The sequence below is a fragment of the Diabrotica virgifera genome, chromosome 10, assembly GCF_917563875.1.
Source record: "Diabrotica virgifera virgifera chromosome 10, PGI_DIABVI_V3a".
Classification (NCBI taxonomy): domain Eukaryota; kingdom Metazoa; phylum Arthropoda; class Insecta; order Coleoptera; family Chrysomelidae; genus Diabrotica; species Diabrotica virgifera.
The window spans coordinates 28,754,752-28,775,018 of record NC_065452.1 but is presented as its reverse complement, the minus strand read 5'-3'; the positions used below and the strand labels follow the sequence as shown (position 1 = coordinate 28,775,018).

The 20,267-nt window shown below is 34.2% G+C and overlaps 1 protein-coding gene across 2 annotated transcripts in view; it reads left to right on the top strand.

Moving 5' to 3' along the window:
- The window catches only part of LOC114337466 (transcription factor EC), a 598,738-nt gene that overhangs the window by 516,785 nt on the left and 61,686 nt on the right, over positions 1-20,267 (top strand). For both annotated transcript variants that reach the window (XM_050663117.1, XM_050663118.1), the window contains exon 3: positions 14,902-15,082. In XM_050663117.1, coding sequence (XP_050519074.1) covers positions 14,902-15,082 — 181 coding nt within the window. The remainder of the gene's footprint in view (positions 1-14,901; positions 15,083-20,267) is intronic.

Below are 20,267 nucleotides of genomic sequence, written 5' to 3'. Positions count from 1 at the left end.
TATTATATTCTGCGAAAAAACTTTACAACCATCTCCCTCTACAACTTAAATCTGCAACATCTTTCTCCAAGTTCCGTAAAATGACTAAAGCCTATTTATCTGAAAGACCATATTATTCAACAGCAGAGTTTCTTAACCAATAACTAAGAAAGTACAGTATTCTTATTTATAAGTATAATCTTAATCTATATTTGAGTGTCATATGCAGCAGCTTAACTTAACTTATTAAATTTCTTAAGGTAGATTATGCAATTTGCAAATTTTTTTTTTAAATTTTGCAATAGGCTGTTACTGTTTTTTTTTGTTTATCTTCATTATTTTTATTTATGTAGACGATTTATATCATTTTAGTAAATTGTATTTGTTATTTGTTATTGTTCTTATTTTTATGATTCTTGTAAGCTTTGTCTATAAAATTGTTAAATTTTTCATGACAATAAAGCATATTTCTATTCTATTCTATTCTAGAAACCTAAAGGATTTTTCTGCTTCTGCGACTGTCACCGGTAATGTGCAAAATATTTTTAACGCAATAACAATTCAAATTTGAGATGTTTAATATTATTAACCAAATCTATTGGAAAAAGTTGAGATTCACCAATATTATCCGTGTATATCGCTCTCAAATAAAAAATTTAATCTATCAATTCTTCACTGATGTCTTCTTTATAAAACTCGCGCAATACATATATCAATTTTTTTTAATATTGTCTCCATCTTCATCTCGGAATATCCATTAAATTTTAAATAGCGAATGAATTTTATTTTCCGCATTAAATCTTCTGGTTAAATTGCTTAATGACAATATTAAATATTTCCCAGCGAAATATTGCGTAGGGCTCGAAATTATCACTAGTAATTGCACAAGAGCTCTGAAATTATTGAATTTTTCCCGAGTGACACTTTGACAGTTTTAATTTCACGAGCCGAAGGCGAGTGAAATTATGTCAAAGTGTCACGAGAGCAAAAATTCTATATTAATTTCAGAGGTCGAGTGCAATTTGTTGCGATTATTTCATGAATAAAACTGTTCAAAACCAAAATTTTATTGTAATTTATTTATGTAAGTACCATTAAACACACAGTTTTTATAAATATTTGACGATTGAAAGTCATCACTTTTATAATTTTTAAAACATTAATTGTCATTAATGTCACTGAATGTATTTTTTCGTAGCAACGAAGGGCATCTGACGTAATATACTTACCGACGGGAGATTATCAAAAATTATCGATTTAATTCAGATTTCTGTAGCTTTCTATTGGTCAGAATCTCCTATGAATGAAATAATCAATCTAATCACTACTAGACTCGGCAAATCATCAAAAATCTCACAGGAGTTTTGCGCCGTTTTTCTTTATTTGATGTAAATACTGGATTTATTCCATAAATGCTGGTAACTAATGGACCGTGATAGTGTGACGTCAAAACGTCAAATATTTTTCCAAACAAATCAAAAATCAATAACTGTTTGACATCTGTCAATGGATTATACACGTGATTTGTGTAATCATTTTTAATTTTATTTTGTTTTAACAAGCATCTGCACATTCTTTCTAAAGACACAATCCACATTAAATAAAGACACAATTGTTAGTCATATCAATCATATTGCTTTTAATTGTATAAATGTCCCTACACAAAATCAAGGATTAACACACTACAATAGTACTTACTGTGTTTTTTCAGGTTCTTTGCCAGTTCTATTTGGAAATATGGTGGAAAATATACTACGAGCATTGATTACAATCACGGTTACCCAACACACTACCATTTTGTATTAAATTAAACATCCTACAAGCAATATATTCCAATTATAAAAACGAAAACAAACACCACGTGTGAATCTTTGTTTTGTTTGGCAAATATTCCAGAGTAGCCAACATTGATTTGACGTCACGACTATCACGGTCCATTTAGATTTTTCAACATAGATTCTTCTGATTTTTTGTAAATCTTCTAGAAGCCCTGATATGGTTTTAATCTCCATATACATACCATAGTTTTATCTGACTGCACTGTAGTTGTGATTTATTGCTCTTAAAATTTTAAACCAAATCGATTAAAGGTCATGATATTATATAGCCGAGTATTAATTAAACACATTATGGACATAAAGTGAACAGCAAAAAAACGGGAAAAATTACGTCTTTGGTCTGGTCGACGCCGGGCCCCTTACATCGCCGGGCCCCGGTAAAATGTACCGGCTGTACCGCCCTCTCGGCGCGGCGGCCCTGTACTTAAGTGCTATATTTTCTCCACCTTGCTCTATGGTATTGAAGCCTAGACAATGACAGAAGCAACACAAAAAAGAATCCAAGCATTCGAACTTTGGTGTTATCTTAAAATGCTCATAATATCCTACATGAGCCATACGACAAATGCGGAAGTCCTGCGGAGGATGAACAAGGAAAGAGAAATTATGCTTATAATAAAAGAGCAGAAAACACAATGTTTTGGCCACATCGTAAAAAATCAAAAGTATTCTCGAAGGCAAAATCAATAGCAAAAAGGGACCAAGAAAAAACGCAACTTTTGGCTTAAAAACCTTCTACAATGGACGAATATGACCATGGAACCATTCAGGGCGGCTCCAAATAATATTAAATGGGCAAATGGCCTTAAGGATAAGCCACGGTAAGAAGAAGGTGCAGCATTTGGCTCAACTTGGTGATAATCATAGACATAATAAGACTGTTAAAAGAGCTTCTGGCTTTTTCAGTACGAGTTTTTATTTCGTAGCTATGATCCCAGATATCCTTAATATTGCAGCCCAAACAGCATTAGAAATATTGACGAATAACGTAAAAAACTCCTAATTTACCGTCCTCGCCCCACCTCCCCCCTAAACCCGACGCTCAAAATGTGTAACTTTTTACTGAACAATATGTGGACCATATTAGAACAATTTGGTATTGAAGGATAACTTTCACTTTGGATATCTGGGTTTAGGTCTAGTTATACCACAGTGTTATACCATAGAGGAAAGTAACCAAATATGGAATAGTGCCCTAATATGGAATTCCTTGATTTCTCCGAAAATATAAGTTGGAAGCGCACTAAAAGACCATCCTCTATTTCAGTCGCTCTCTTTATTATCGTATTCACACCTCTGTGTCAGATGCGCGAACGATACGTGTCTGACAGGCGCGTTTTGTTTTATCGTCTCGCAGAAAATTTCAAAGGTAAATATATTCAACGAGTATTATTGGTTATTATGCATGAATACAAACTTGTTATGCTATTGCGTATATCAATAGTACCTTTATTTTGATATTTTATGACCTTCTGTAATTAAAACATCACGACTTGAAAAAATTATGATACTAGTTTGAACTAATGTACAAATCCAAATATGGACAATCGTTGGTGCCTAATTATGGAATAGTGGATTAAGTGTAAGTGGGCTCATTATGATTGTGCTGGTCCAGAGTTTCGTACATGGATCTGTGATGTCTGCAACTGAATTAAGCTACTTCTTTCATTTTTCACAATTTTCTTATTTAAATTTATTTGATCTCAGATGTTTATGTCTATTTTTGTTATTGATATGTTGGTTTATGCCTATATTCCATATATGGGTACCTATTCCATATTTGGTTACTCATTTGGGATTTTGTTTTTTTGTTAGATTTTTTTTTTGTTAATTAAGATATTTAATTGAAGGCTTTTAATTACTACATAAAAATGTAAAAATGTAAAAAGAACGATCAAAACACTAAAGAACAAAAAAGCAAAAGGCCCCGGCAGAATACCAAATGAATTGATAAAGAACGGATCGGAAAAGCTATTCCGCATGATACACAAAATGTTTGAGAGAGCACTGAACGGAGAAGACTTACCGACAGAATGCACTCAAGCATATATGACATCAATACAGGGTGTAACAAAAATATAGGTCATAAATTAAATCACATATTCTGCGACCAAAAATAGTTCGAATGAACCTAACTTACCTTAGTACAAATATGCACATGAAAAAAGTTATAGCCCTTTGAAATTACAAAATGAAAATCGATTTTTTCGAATATGTCGAAAACTATTAGAGATTTTTTATTGAAAATGGATTTGTGGCATTCTTATGGCAGGAGCATCTTAAAGAAAAATTATAGTGACATTTGTGCTCCCCATAAAAATTTTGTGGGGGTTTTGTTCCCTTAAACCCCCCCCCCCCCAAACTTTTCTGTGCGTTCCAATTAAATTATTATTGTGGTGCCATTAGTTAAATTCAATATTTTTAAAACTTTTTCGGCTCTTAGTATTTTTTCGATAAGGCAGTTTTTATCGAGTTGCGGCTTCTTTTTTAATACGTTTACATAACAATTTTATGGGGGTTTTGTTCCTTTAAACCCCCCAAATGTTTGTGTACGCTCCAATTAAACTATTACTGCGATACCACTAGTTAAACAAAATGTTTTTAAAACTTTTTTGCCTCTTTGTATTTTTTCGAGAAGGCAACTTTTATCGAGATATGGCTTCCTTTTTAATACGGTTCAAAATATACCTAAAAATGTAAATCATACATAAATTTTCATATTATTACAAAGTTTCCATAATCGTACTTAACCATATACAAATATGTGGTGGATTGGACAAATATTCAAAATATCTCGATAAAAACTGACTTTTCGAAAAAGTACTAAGCGCCAAAAAAGTTTTAAAAATATTTTGTTTAAGTAATGGTACTACAATCATAATTTAATTGGAACGTACACAAAAGTTTGGGGGGGTTTAAAGGAACTAAACCCCCATAAAATTTTTATAGGGTGTCCAAATTTCACTATAATTTTTTCTTAAGATGCTACTGTCATAAGAATGCCATGTGTCCATTTTCAATAAAAAATATTTAATAGTTTTCGATATATTGGAAAAAATCGATTTTCATTTTGTAACTTCAAATGGTTGTAACTTTTTTATATGCACATTTGTACTAAGGTAAGTTAGGCTCAATCAAACTATTTTTGGTACCAGAATATGTGATTAAATTTATGACCTGTATTTTCGTTACACCCTGTATATAAGAAAGGAAATAGAAAAAACTGCGAAAACTATCGAGGAATCAGCATAATATCATCTATAGGTATGGAAAGACCATAAAGGAAAAATTAAAAATATATATACAGGATAAAATCGGAGAAGACCAGGCAGGATTCACAGCGGGGAAAGCATGATTGGATCACATCTATACGGTCAAACAACTAATAGAAAAACAAATGACCAAAAATAGATCCGTCCATCTGGCATTTGTAGACCTTAAGAAGGCGTATGACTCGATACCTAGAACCAAGCTATGGGAAGCAATGAAAGACATCGAAATCCCACGAAGATTAATAAAAGCAGTAAAGGCACTCTACAAAAATAACACAGTAGCTATCAAAATGGGCAATCGAATATGCAGTCCATTTAAGACGACAAAGGGACTACTACAGGGCTGCTCCACATCCCCTACCCTATTCAAAATATTCCTGGAAAAGACCCTGAAACCATGGAAAAGAAAGTGCGAAGGAATGGGTATACCAGTAAGGAATGAGTATCTATATACCAATATACCCTAAGTTTTGCTGACGACCAAATAGTGATCGCACAAGACGAAGATGACCTCAGTTTTATGATGAGGAAACTGGAACAGGAATATACAAAGAATGGGATGGAAATAAACCTAAAGAAAACTGAATACCTAACAACGGAGAATACAGAAATAAAACAACTGGAAATAGACGAAGGTAAACAAATCAGAGGAACAGATAATTATTACAAGTATTTAGGTTTTATAATATCAAACAAAGGAACAACTGAGGAAGATATAAAAAATAGACTAGGACAAACAAGAGACTGCATACGAAAATTGAACCCGATACTTTGGGATAAGAACATCAGCATAAAAACAAAAAGAAGAATATATAATACCATGACAAGAAGTATCCTCACTTATGGGTGTGAAAATTGGACAATAAATAAGAAAACCAAAAATAAAATAAGAGCGACAGAGATGGAATTCCTAAGGAGAAGCGGCAGAGTAACAAGGAGAGATAGAATAAATAACATGGAGATTAAGAGAAGAATGGGAGTGAACTCAGACATAATAGACTACATCGAACAGAAGAGATTAACCTGGTACGGACATGTCAGAAGAGCAGACCAAAATCGGTGGATAAACCGAATAACAGAGTGGAGCCCGATAGGAAAAAGGAAGAGAGGCAGACCCCGAAGTTCCTTCAGAGATGAAGTAGACGAAGCAATGTAGAGAAGGAATACAGTGAAAATTGTGGAAATCCTTAGTATATATATATATATATATATATATATATATATATATATATATATATATATATATATATATATATATATATATATATGTATGACTGATGTGTCACAACATTTAATTGTTTTCATTTGTATAAAGGTATTATTTAATATCCCCAAAACAAAATGGTATTCCATAATTGGCGACTTTCCTCTACTATTTCCGACATTGCCTTCTGAATGACAATATCAGATCAGTTGTCTCCTTTGAATTTCGTCTAGAATGGTTGACTTGACTCCCATTATATTTCTGATTTGCTCATTTTGTATTCTTTCAAGTCTTAATTTTCTAGCCGATCTTCTCCAGAAGTCTATTTCCAATGCAAGTAGGCGTCGTTCCAGGGATTTAGTAAGTTTCCATGCTTCGCATCCATAGAGCACTATACTTTTAAAGATGAGATGTTTTCTTTGATTAGATAGTTCTTTTGACCATAGCATCTGTTTAGGTATCCAATAACCCTTTTTCATTTCACGATCCTTTCCTCTATCTCTTTTTCGGTGCGCCCACTCTTGTTGATTGTTGTTCGTTGTTCCCAAATATACATATTCCTCACAGTTCTTGATTGTTTCATGTTCGTTAACTATTAGATCTTCTACTTTATTCCCGATGCATAAGTATTGCGTTTTGTTTCTATTTACAGAAAGGCCCACTCTTCATATGTTTGAAATAACCGTCTCGTTATGAATTCTAAATCATCCTTATCCGCTGCTACTACGACTTGGCCATCCGCGAAATGTAGAGTATACAATGTTATATCAGAGAACAATAACCACAGAGAAATGACACGACCGTACTCAAAATGTGTACCGTTTTTGAAGACGCATGCGCGAACCTGGTTGCTTTAAGTGTTCCCAACACATTCTAATTCCAGCTAATTCTGCCACTCTGGTTGTTTTACGATAGTCCGTAGGCGTGTATGGTCAATATTTGACTTAACAAGTTTGAGCATTTATATAATAATTATAATAGTTAAAATGTCTGGTTACTCGTGTGTGGTTCACGGATGTTCCTCTGCGACAGGAAGAGAAATAAGTTTATTTAGATTTCCTAAGAATAATAATAGGTAATTGTTATTGCTTTGTAATTTTTACATATTAGTTATTAGGTATCTAATAGTCTTAATTTGACTTGATTAAATATTATTGATAATAAATCATGAAGAAAGTGATTCATTTCCTTGTATACATTACCCCTACGTAATGCATAAAAAAACTAAACTTCGCTCTTGCAACCAAAGGATACCTATTTCAAAATAAAAATAATAAATTTGGTGTCAGTGCATGTATTTTTCATAACAGACGCAAGTCTCCGAAGGGCCAACCAGGTCAAAACAGATGTTGTCCGGGTGTCATCGCATTCCAAGATATCCAATTTTTACGAAATAAAAATATATAAAGAGTTCTATACACGACAATTTCTGATTTACACGACGCAAACAAAATCAAAATACTATTCAAACTAAAAATTGTTTGGAGACATAATTGGGGCGATAATTGGGAAAATCTTGCCAATGATTCTTAAAACCTCGATCAATATAAAATATTTACTACGATCAAATGCCTTTTAGAAGTCAATAAAAATAAAAAAACAGTAGATGGGGGTATAACAGTATGCCAACGAAAATATGTAATCCACTATTCTGTTGGCAGCTATTTTGGATTTTCTATAATGAACTCTTTTCTACTAATCAAGCCCCTTCATTTGATATCCATATTGAGGTAGTTGTGAAATTAAATATCTAACCCACCATTTTTTGGCGGCCATTTTGGATTTTCTATAATGAACTCTTTATTAGTAGTCAAGCCCTTTCATTTGATACCCATATTGAAGTAGTTGTGAAATTAAATAATATGTAACCCACCATTTTTTGGCGGCCATTTTGGATTTTCTATAATGAACTCTTTATTAATAGTCAAACCCTTTCATTTGATACCCATGTTGAAGTAGTTGTGAAAAAATATGTAATCCGCCATTTTATACCGGTGGACATCCTGGATTTACAATGATACTGAATGTATAGTGTATGTAATGTTACAAATCGGTGTAATTGTAACGATTCATATAATACTTTTTTGATTATTTTTTAGATTGTTACATATTTATATTTATAGAAATATACTCTTACAGTACTTCTTGGGTATTTATTCGTTTGCTCCGATATTCGACTTTAAAGGAAAACTCTACTTTTGATAGGTTTCCAAGACAAGAACAATATTGACATTCGATTTCAACATAAAGTTTCTTGTTATCGATAACGAACATTTGTCACCCAAAGAGAATTGGAACTTTCAGAGTTTGTGACATTTCTTTAGCCGTTACAATGGCTGTGTTATCTTTCGATAACCTATATTAAAAAATATAATTTATTAGGAAATACCTCGACGAACAAATTATATCTTGTATCAGCCCAAGCCAAAAACAATCAGTGAAAGCCACACCTACCGTAATAAATAGGTATATTTTATTATTGGTCTTTCAATGCCAACATCAGGATAAACAAAAAGGTATTTTTATTTATGGTTCCAATCAATATGATTTTCATCATTACTTTGCATTGTGCGATATATTTGCAACCTTTTGTAAATCAAAAATAATTCCATTATTATAAAGAATGCCAACAAAAGCCGGCCCTGTACGCAACTTTTTTCTCGGTGCAATATTCTATATTAATTTATTGAAAGTCAACATAAGTGCTTAATTTTATTTACGAATTTATATTGTGTGATATGCCCACTGACTATTACTTCGATGGTCGGTCTGGTTGCTTTAAGTGTCGTTGGCGGCTTAGCCACCAAAGATCAAAGGCGTGTCGTTTCTCTGTGGTTATTGTTCTCTGGTTATATATCGTCGTCAAGTTAAATTCCCATCCCTGAACCAGATCGTCTCTAGTGTTTTAGTGCTTCATTTAAATAGATCTTAAATAGATCTTAAATAGTATTGGAGGGAGGCAGCATCCTTGTCGTAATCCTTTTCTTACCGGAAATTCTTCTGATAAGGTGTCTTTTAGTTTGATTTTTGATGTTGCTTTATTGTATAATTGTTTGACTGCGGCGATGATCGTGCCGTTTAACGAAGATCGTTCAAGAGACTGCTACAGCGTTCTCACACAAATGGTGTCATATGATTTTGTGAGATCCACAAATAAAAGATGTATTTCCTGGCTTCTTGCAACTTGCAACTTGCAAAACTTGTAGATTTGAAGATTCAATGAAACTAAATAATTTTCTCGACATAATATGGGTTTTCCAGGACTGTCTATAAAAATTTTTTATCAAAATTAATTTTATTGTGATTTTTATGACACCCCATTTCAATTTAATCAAATATTATAATGACAATAGTCTCAAGAAAAATTCATTGCGCATTGTTTTGTGTAATTTACTTGTTTAAAATTATTACATCCTGTTCAATTCCATGTTTTTTTATAATAACCACTCAAATAACAATCGGATAAACAGTATAAAAATGATGAGACAATGTATGTGAATAAAGTTATTCTAAAATAGATTTATATTTTTAATACGAGTATAGTATAATATAAAAAAAACCCAACAATGGATCATGGATCCAAAGAAAGGTCTTATCTGAATGAATCTGAAAAATCGTCATTTGACGACCTTCGGAAATTACAGGTCCGGCGTTAGTATAATAATTGATAAAGAAATGTATTCACAATAATTATTCCAGACCAAGAAATGTTAAATTCAATTCCTCACTTACTTAGTCCTAATAGTACAGTCATTGAAGCTTTTTAGCTCAGAAATTTTTTACTATGAACCGATTTACATGAAATTTTGGAATTAGGCTTATCCTACCCGTAACTTGAAAAATGATATTGACCCAAACTCCGTTTTCATCCTGGGGGTGGTTGCCACCCCTTTTCGTTGGTGGAATTTTTTTTTCAAAATAACCTCAGATATCCATATAAGACCTAATTTTAAGCAAAAAATGTTGTATAAAGTTTTTTCAAAAACCCAATACTTTTCAGGTTATTGGCAATTTTCTGACGATTTTCCACAGTTTTTTGCCAATATCTCCAAAAATATGCATTCTAACGATAATATTATACTGAACAAAATTGTAGCATGTAAAAAAATGAACAAATTGGTTTGAGTGTTCTAAGTGCAATATTAAGCGAGATATTGAAGATCAAAGCCGTTTTTTATTTTGTGTGAAATTTAATCGATGTATTCAATGACATCTAGCGGAGAGCAAATAAATTTTATGCATGCTAATGAGAAAGGATTTTATAGTGCTTAAAATAAGCTTTAAAATGAGCACTGTTAAAAAAAAAAGTCTTTAGTACGTAAAATGAGTGAGCTGTAATGAAAAAAGAGGAACATCTAATGGTTTTTTTAATCAATGGATTTCATAAGTGCCATTTTCACCAAAATTAAAATTAATCGTATTCCGTCTAGAATCAACTTTAATATAAAGAGTTTCATGAATTCCATCAGTTTCGCTGCTTTGGAACACATATTTATTGAAAAAATCACGATTTCAAGAAAAAAAAATCAAAAATGAATAACCATTTTCAATTTCGTTGCAAAACGAAAATACAGCCGAACCATATTCCAGTCCAATCAGAGAGTGCTGCAAGCACCTCTACCGGTTTCGAAACTTATTAGTCTCTCATCAGGAGGCACATATGCTGCTCTCCCTGATCCAACCAAAACAAACCCCAGCGTGCAGTCCCGAATTGCAACGAACGAAATGGCATAGATGCCCTAGCGGCAACTGCTAGCAAAAGACTAAGTTTTCACTCTAATGGCATATAGCATATCCCACCAGAATGAAAACAATGGGAACCTTCTCTGGTTACACCTCCGAGGCTTCTACAATTTGCAAGCCATACGGATGCTGAGACTAAGGAAGATGAGGGAATTCTACAATTTACAATTCACGTCCGATCTGCTCAGCGCGGTAAAGTTCCAACGAGACTGGTTCCCTTCATACTCCACACAGAGTAAATGTAAATCAAAAATGAATAACCATTTTCAATTTCGTTGCAAAACGAAAATACAGCCGAACCATATTCCAGTCCAATCAGAGAGTGCTGCAAGCACCTCTACCGGTTTCGAAACTTATTAGTCTCTCATCAGGAGGCACATATGCTGCTCTTCCTGATCCAACCAAAACAAACCCCAGCGTGCAGTCCCGAATTGCAACGAACGAAATGGCATAGATGCCCTAGCGGCAACTGCTAGCAAAAGACTAAGTTTTCACTCTAATGGCATATAGCATATCCCACCAGAATGAAAACAATGGGAACCTTCTCTGGTTACACCTCCGAGGCTTCTACAATTTGCAAGCCATACGGATGCTGAGACTAAGGAAGATGAGGGAATTCTACAATTTACAATTCACGTCCCATCTGCTCAGCGCGGTAAAGTTACAACGAGAATGGTTCCCTTCGTACTCCAATCAGAGTAAATGTAAATCAAAAATGAATAACCATTTTCAATTTCGTTGCAAAACGAAAATACAGCCGAACCATATTCCAGTCCAATCAGAGAGTGCTGCAAGCACCTCTACCGGTTTCGAAACTTATTAGTCTCTCATCAGGAGGCACATATGCTGCTCTCCCTGATCCAACCAAGAGAAGGTTCCCATTGTTTTCATTCTGGTGGGATATGCTATATGCCATTAGAGTGAAAACTTAGTCTTTTAAAAAAAAAATGTTGGATTTTTAAAAAAACCACCTTCTTTTCATAATATCTCAAAAATAATGAAAGATACGTAAAAAAGTATAATAATAAAAAAATAGGTTTTATTTGACAAAAATTTTGGTTTCTTTGTTTTTTTTTTATCACACAAAAATTGACGAAGATATGATTGATTAAAGAGCGCGCGGTAGCGCAACCACAGTCTCTCTCGGGCCCTTTGACCCTTCACCGTTTCAAAATAAAAGGTTTTTCACTACATATGTTAATGAAAAAAGTTGTAGCTCCTTTAATTACCTTCAAAATGGTTGTTTATAAGTTGTGATAGCTTCAAAATTGAAGTAGTTGTGTCCCAAAAACTAGTACTAATTTAATCTAGTACACTTCCACGTAACTTGTAAGTTTATATTTTATTCAATAAATGGTGATTTCTTACTCTATAATTAAATTATTTTTAAATGTATAATCATACATATTCAATGTTTTAATTTAGGGGTAGTTTTAAGGGTTAAAGAACTTGAGCATATGATTTTCCAGCATAGCTTTTTCGAGAACGTGGAACGTTATTTAAATCCGTTTTAGTTTATCAAAAGAAATTGTTTATACAATTTTTAATCGAGGGGTTGATTTTAAGGGTTGAAAGGGGTTAACAATTAAATAATTAAGATAGAGAACGTAAAATATTATTTACTCTATATTTAAGTCTTCTTGTCAAACAAAATTAATTTTTTGTAAATTTTTTCTATTTAGAAGTTGTTTTTAAGGGTTGAAAGGGGTTAACAGGATAATTAAGATAAAGAACGTAAAATATCATTTACTCTATATTTAAATCTTTTTATGCCATACTAAATGATTTTTTGCAAGTTTTTTCGATTTAGGGGTTGTTTGCAAGGGTTATACGGTTTTCAAGGGAATGAAAATGAGTTTAACATGAGGTTATTGTGTTAGAAAACACTTCACAATGTCACTCTTTATTATTAAACACGTTTTCTGGCGATAAAATGGCTCAATGTCAATTTTTCCATTAAGGGGTTGTTTTCACCCCTTAAAAACAAAAAACGGAGTTCGGGTCAATATCACTTTTGAAGTTAAGGGTAAGATAAGCCGAATTCCAAAATCTCATGTAAATCGGTTAATAGTAAAAAATTTCGGAGGTAAAAACCTATTTTACGCTCCAATGACTGCTCTATAAGCCTTTCTACCTTTAGGTGTAAGGCTGATGGAGTTGAGTTTGGCATTGTAGTCTCCATGCTTTCCGATCTTATGTTAGGTTTCTTGCAATGTCAATCCTTTCTTCTCGACTTCGTTTCTGATTTCATCCATAACTCTTGGTCTTCCTCTTTCGTTTTCCCCTGCACTCTAGTTTCGAACACTCGTTTTGTTAGTATCTCGTTCGACAATCTACACACGTGCCCGAACCATTTAAGTTGTCCCTATTTTTTCATTGATTGGTTCTAGTTTTAGGTTTTGTCTGATGGTTTCGTTTCGTATTTTTTCTGTCCTCTTTCTGTTTGCTATTTTCCCCAGGAACCTTATTTCCATAGCATTGATTCTGGATTTTTGTCTCCCCGTCAATGTCCATGTCTCGCTGCTATACAGAATTGTTGTTGTAAAATCAATCAAATAATTCAAAATAATGCAAAGACCGCTGAAAAACCAATCTTGGTTAACACACGAATCAGATGAATCACGAACAGCAGAGTAAAAGTGCATAAAATGAAGTTCATGAAAATGAATTCACCTCACCAACCTAACTCTTTTGCAGAACACTATTCTCATTTTGTAAAATTTGCTGTAGCCTTTTTGATTCTGATTTTGATTTCCTGAAAGTAATCATTTGTGGAGTTAATCATTGTTCCAAGGTATGCATATTTGTTCACTCGTACGACATTGGTTCCGTTTATCAGAAGATTCTCGTTATTTATTTCTTCTTCTTCTTTTTCTTTTATATAGGCAGTACTGTCTGTTTTTCTTCAACGGTGCCTTTCATTCTGTCCCTAAATTGTCATTCCATCTTTTCCTTGGGCGTCCTATACTTCTTCTGCCTAACGGTGACTTGTCCCTGGCTATTCTTACTTTGCTTAATTCAGACATCCTGCTTATGTGTTGATTCCACTCTTCTTTTCTGTTTTCTGATTTTTTCACTTCTTATCCTGTCCCGTAGTCGTTTTCCAGCAATTCTTTTTAAGATCTTCATTTCGTTGGTCTCCAGATTTCTCTGAATTTTCAATATTCTCATATATTACTAACAGAATATTCTTCTTCTTCATTCTTGTATGTAGGCTTTAAAGCCTGTTTCTTCTTCAATAGTAGCCTCCTAAATTGTTTAAATTATCGCACCATCTTTTTCTTGGTCTGCCAATACTTCTTCCTCCATTTGGTGACTTATCTCGTGCTATTGGTACTATCCTATCCTCTGCTATTCTACTAATGTGCTCGTTCCACTCCTGTTTCCGTTTTGTCACCCATCCATTTATATCTTCTACATTGCATGATCTTCTTATGTTTTCGCTTCTCTCCCTATCCAACAGACTCTTCCCTGATATTCGTCGAAGTATTTTTATTATTAACAGAATATTACTAACACAAAATAACAACAAATGATAGAATTAAAAAAGAACATACTAACTTTCTGAAAATGAAAAAGGTCTTTTGTGACAGTTATTTGACATTAGCTGTAAAAACTATATTAGCTCAATGTTACGTATATAGTGTCCTAAATTATGGACATAATCTTAGTCAAAATAAACAGGAGTGTAGAAGAAAATGACTCTCCTTGGTGAGAAATCTAAGAGGACGGTAAGGTTGCAGCTCAAAAAACTCTTTAGAATAACTGCTTCGGAGTGAGCTTTTAGCTAAAAATATACTTAGAGTTTAGACAACCAACTCCTATATTCTTTACTTGACAACTAATTTATCTTTCTTTTTTGCAGGCTGAGGATCTAATAGATGATTTGTTATCGCTGGAGTCAAGCTCGCTTGCGTCTGATGGTTTCAAAACAGATAACTTTACAGGAAGTGATCTCAATGTCAAAAATGAACCATATCCTCTAAGTGATGCTGAACTGCATGCTCTTGCCAAAGATCGCCAGAAGAAGGATAATCATAATAGGAGTAAGTAAATATACTTTACTTTAAGGCTTGTCTCTGCTTTTATCAATACATTTGGTACCTGTTCCTCATTCATGTTCAAACATCTTGATCTAGCTTGTGGTGTTGCTTACGTAATTGAACACTTTTACGTAATCTAGCTGAATGTCAAGGTTATTTTTTTCTGATTTAGTTTTTAACATTCTATACATCTGTCTTAATATATTTGCAGATGTAGAATAGGGATTTTAGTCCTTGTTTAATCCCAAAGCTGTCATAGCTGCCTTTACCGTTGTACTTGGTCTTCATGCTTAAGTTATTCAAGCTAACCATAAACTACCCATCCACGATGGCCAATGTGATATTGAAATGATAGACTGAACTTCAGATATCCTCCATTGATAAACGCCACCTCCTAAAATCAGAAACATTTGAGCCTCACCAATACCCGAAGAAGACTATGAGAGAGCTACTCACCTCAGGAAGTGCACCAAATGGCCTGTATCAATCATAACCTCCAGGCTTTGCTTTGCTTTGAAAAGCCATTACTCCTGAGTGTGACTGTTGTGCGCAATGACAGACTGTTCAGCATAATGTTGAAGAATGTGTCCGAAGGCGATCAAAGGAGTTTTTGATGATTTACTGAATAAGATTTGGAGAAGACAGAACACTTATAAAGGATCCCGGCACTTTTCTCGTGTAAAAGTCATCATCATCATCATTCAACCTCTTTAGTCCACTGCTGGATATAGGTCTCTCCCATTTTTCGCCACTCTCCACGGTTCTGTGCGTCTTCTTGCCATTTCTTGGACATTCGTTTAATGTCGTCCATCCAGCGTGTTGGTGGTCGTCCTCTGCTGCATTTGTCTTCTCTTGGACGTCAGTCAAGTAGTTTTCTGGTCCATCTTGAGTCTTTTAGTCTCGCTACGTGAGCTGCCCAATTCCATTTCTGCTTGGCTATACGTTCGACGACATCAGTGATACCTGTTCTTTTCCTTAGGTAAAAGGTTCCTTAGGTTCTTTCGTATAAAAGTAGTGTCAGTTAAATTGGCTTGAACTTTGCAGAGAGGGAGATTTGGTCATGCTGATCAAAAGTTCTCATTGCCCAAAACTCAGAAATCAATTGTTTCTGAATTATAGAGCTTAAGTGTCACACTGTCCCTAACAAAAAAATTACTGTGTAATTTCAAAACTAAGAATAGCACAAAGAAGAATGGAGCGTTCAATGATAGGATTAACAATAAAAACAAAATCACAAATGAAGACCTACGAAGCAGAATCATGGTTACAGATATAGTGGGGAGAGCTTGCATATTGAAATGGAGATGGGCTGGCCATATGGCAACGATGAGGAATGGTAGGTGGACACGCAATTTAACCGAATGGAGACCAAGAACAGATAAACGACACAAAGGAGGACCATATACATGATGGCAAGATGATTTACAGAAGGTGACGAAAAATGGACAAATAAGGACGGCTTATGTCCTGCACTGTACATATATAGATGTAGCTTTTTTACAGGCCTTTGTGGCCCACAGCTTTGTTGTTCTTTTCCATAGCTTTCTGTTATTTGTCAACTTCTTCCAGTCTGTTATTCCCTGTTCTTTTAGGTCTTCTACTACCGCCTCTCTATATCGCTTTCGTGGTCTTCCTCTCTTTATTTTATAATCTGGTACTCTCCATGCTATTTTCTTGACCACTCCCGTCTTGAGAGTATTTTCCTTTCCCGTCTTCTTACTGTTTCTTTTGTTGTTTGGATGAGTATCCATATCTCACATCCGTATATCGCTGTTGGTCGTATTTATTTATTTTGCTCAACAGGCCATGTAGGCCCTGGGCGTGAAAAACACAATTACATTTTTTTTACTATACATATCTACAATATACAATATTAATTTTTGTCTATTAAAAAATACATCATATAAATATATACGTATATACCTATAGCTCTCATTTTAAAATTCATGGCACATTGTTCTGTTACAATTTCTCTTGCGCTCTTCTTACCACTCCTCTCCATTCTCTGCTAATACCTTGTTTCTCCAGTTATCTATTTTTAATTCTCGTAAATCTGCTTGGACGCTGTCAAACCATGTTTTACGGGGTCTTCCTTTCATTTTTTTTCCCTACTGGTTTCCTGTTCAATATTATCCTGGTCATTCTATGGTTTTCCAATCTTTGCACATGTCCCAGGCATCTTATTTTATGCGCCTTTATTATCGCGGTGATTTTTGGTTCCGTATACAGCTCTTCCAACTCTTTATTTGTTCTTCTTCTCCATCCCATTTGTGTATTTATGCCTCCGTAAATTGATCGGAGAATTTTCCTCTCCCATCTTTCTAATCTTTCTTCATCTGCCTTTCTTAAAACCCATAATTCAGCTCCATATAAAACCGTAGCTCTAATCACTGTCTTGTAAATTATTTCTTTTGTTTTTCTTGAAACAAACTTAGACTTCATTAAGGTTCTCAGCACTCCGTATTTCTGGTTGCCTTTTGTAATTCTGGATTCTATTTCTTTATCCTCATGTCCATTTTCCATTACTGTCACACCAAGGTAAGTAAACTCTTCCACTCTGTCAAAACTGTATATGTAATCTTTCTCCCCTTGTATTTTTATAAACTCTTCATTGTCTTGCTGCGTATCACCCATTATCATGTATTTAGTTTTCTTTTCATTTATCTTTAGACCAAACCTATTTGCTTCTTTTTCTATCTTTTTCACAATTCTTCTCAATTCTTTCTTTGATTTTGCTAATATTAAGCAATACATTGATGTTCATTTTTAAATATGGTTTCTTTCATTTTTATGCGGCAATTTCTCATTATTACTTCAAGAACAAGATTGAACAATGTAGTTTACATCGAGTCACACTGCCTGAGTCCTTGTTTGATTTCGAAGTCTTCTGAGATGTCTTTCCACAATACTTCGCTTTTCGTTTTTGCCAACGTCATTTCAATCAAGCTAATCAATTTTTTGGCCATTTGTAATTGTTTCAGAGCACGGTACATTTCTTTTCTATTTATACGATCATATGCCTGCTTGAAATCTACGAACAGCGCATACAGGATCGTTTTGTACTCACAGCAATTTGCTTGTAATTCTTTTAGCGTGAAAATCTGGTCTGTTACCGAACGGTTGGATCGAAAGCCTGCCTGGTACTCTCCCACAGTGTCCTCCATGTATTCGTTCAGTCTTCCACGTATGCATTGTGCTATTATCTTATACCCTGTCTCTAGGAGTGCTATTCCCCTATAATTTTCACATATTTGTTTATCTCCTTTTTTATGTATGGGGCAGATTCTAGCCAGCATCCAGTCATTTGGCATTTTTTCCTCTTCCCATATCTTTTTCACCAACCAATATAGTTGCTCGTACAGTTGTTCTCCTCCTGCCTTTAACATTTCAGCTGTTATTTCTGTCGCTCCTGGACTTTTGTTGTTTTTAAGTTGGCTGATTATATTAATTACCTCTTGTTTTGTTGGCGTCCCCACTATCGTATCGTTTTCTTCCATGTTATGTATTATGTCCATCTCGTCCTCTTCAACATTATTTAATAGCTCTTCGAAATAATTTTTCTATCTTTCTAGCACCTGCGCTGTTTCACTTATTAGTAATCCTTCTTCATTCTTAATATAGATGCTTCGGCTGTGATATCCTTTGTCCATTCTTTTAACCTCTTGGTAAAATGACCTTATTTCTTTAGTTTGAAATTTTTCTTCAATTTCCTTTAGCTTATCTTCTTTGGATATTCTCTTCTTTCTCCTACATTGTCTTTTCATTTCCCTTCTTGCGTCCCTATACACATTTTAATAGCATTATTTGTCTAGCTTTCCTAACTGCTTCAGCTGCTTTTTTACATTCTTCATCATACCAGTCATTTATTTTTTCTTTTCTCATTGTACTGTTTAGAACTGCCTCATTTGCCTTCATTACTGATGTTTTTACTTTCTCCCAGCTTTCTTCGATTTCCATTTCTTGTGCGCATGTTGCCAGTTCTATTTATATTTTCTCTTTATATTTATCTTTTAGTTCTTCACTTTTCAATAGGGTCGAATTGTATTTTCTCTTACCTTCCGTTTTTCCTTTTTACCTTCTCGGTCACACCCCAGTTTCTCATGCATGTCACTCTTACTAGGTAGTGGTCTGCATTGCATTCTGCTCCTCTCATGCTTTTTATTTTTGATATAAAATTCATGTCCATTTTTTCTATTACTACATGATCTATTTGGTTAATTGTTTTTCCGTCGGGCGACTTCCATGTCCCTTTGTGGATTTCCTTCCGTCCCGTTGGTCGTATTATGGTCTTGTGAATCCTGAATTTCGTATTCCATGACAGCTGCTTTGATCTTAGTAAATAATTCATGGCTCCCACAGATCGATTGGCTTTACTTAATCTGGCATAAATTTCTTTAATTTCTTCACACTTGTTTGTTATCCGTGCTCCTAGATATACAAATTTGTTTATTTCCTCAAACTTAAACTCTCCTAATTGTGTGCTTACCTTGAACTTTGTCCCATCCCCCTTTCTCTTCCTACTTTCATAACCTTGCTTTTCTTTTGATTTATTTGTAGACTCAGCTTATACGCTTCATTTACTAATCTTTCTGTTATCTCTTTCAGTTTCTTAGCTACAATTGCCACATCATTTGCATATCCCACTAATTGATGACTCTTGTACAATATGTGCCCATTTCTATTAAAGTTGCTATTCCTAATGATTTTTTCTAGTATCATGTTAAATACTAGCGTTGATAGCGGGTCTCCTTGCCTAGGTCCTAATCTGACTGCAAAATCTTCTGAGGTTCCTTTTTTTACTCTTACGTTGCAGGTCGTATGCTTCAATGTCATCGTCACTAGTTTCTTTAGCTTCGTAGGTATTTCAAATTCTTCCATAACTTCCGCAATTTTTTCTCTCTTGACAGAGTCGTACGCCTTTTTAAAATCTATGAATAATAATATTAATATTTAATATAATAATATTAATAATAATATTTCCGGAATTTTGTATTCATAGTAACTGGTCAGTACCTCTTTCATTATGAATACCTGATCGATTGTTCCTCTGCCTTTCCTAAACCCTGCTTGATATTCTCCTATCTGCGGTTCAACTACTAACTCCAGCTTGATTTTAATGATTGTCGCTATTATTTTATAGGCCACATCTAGCAGTGATATTCCCCGATAGTTTTTACACTTTGCCTCA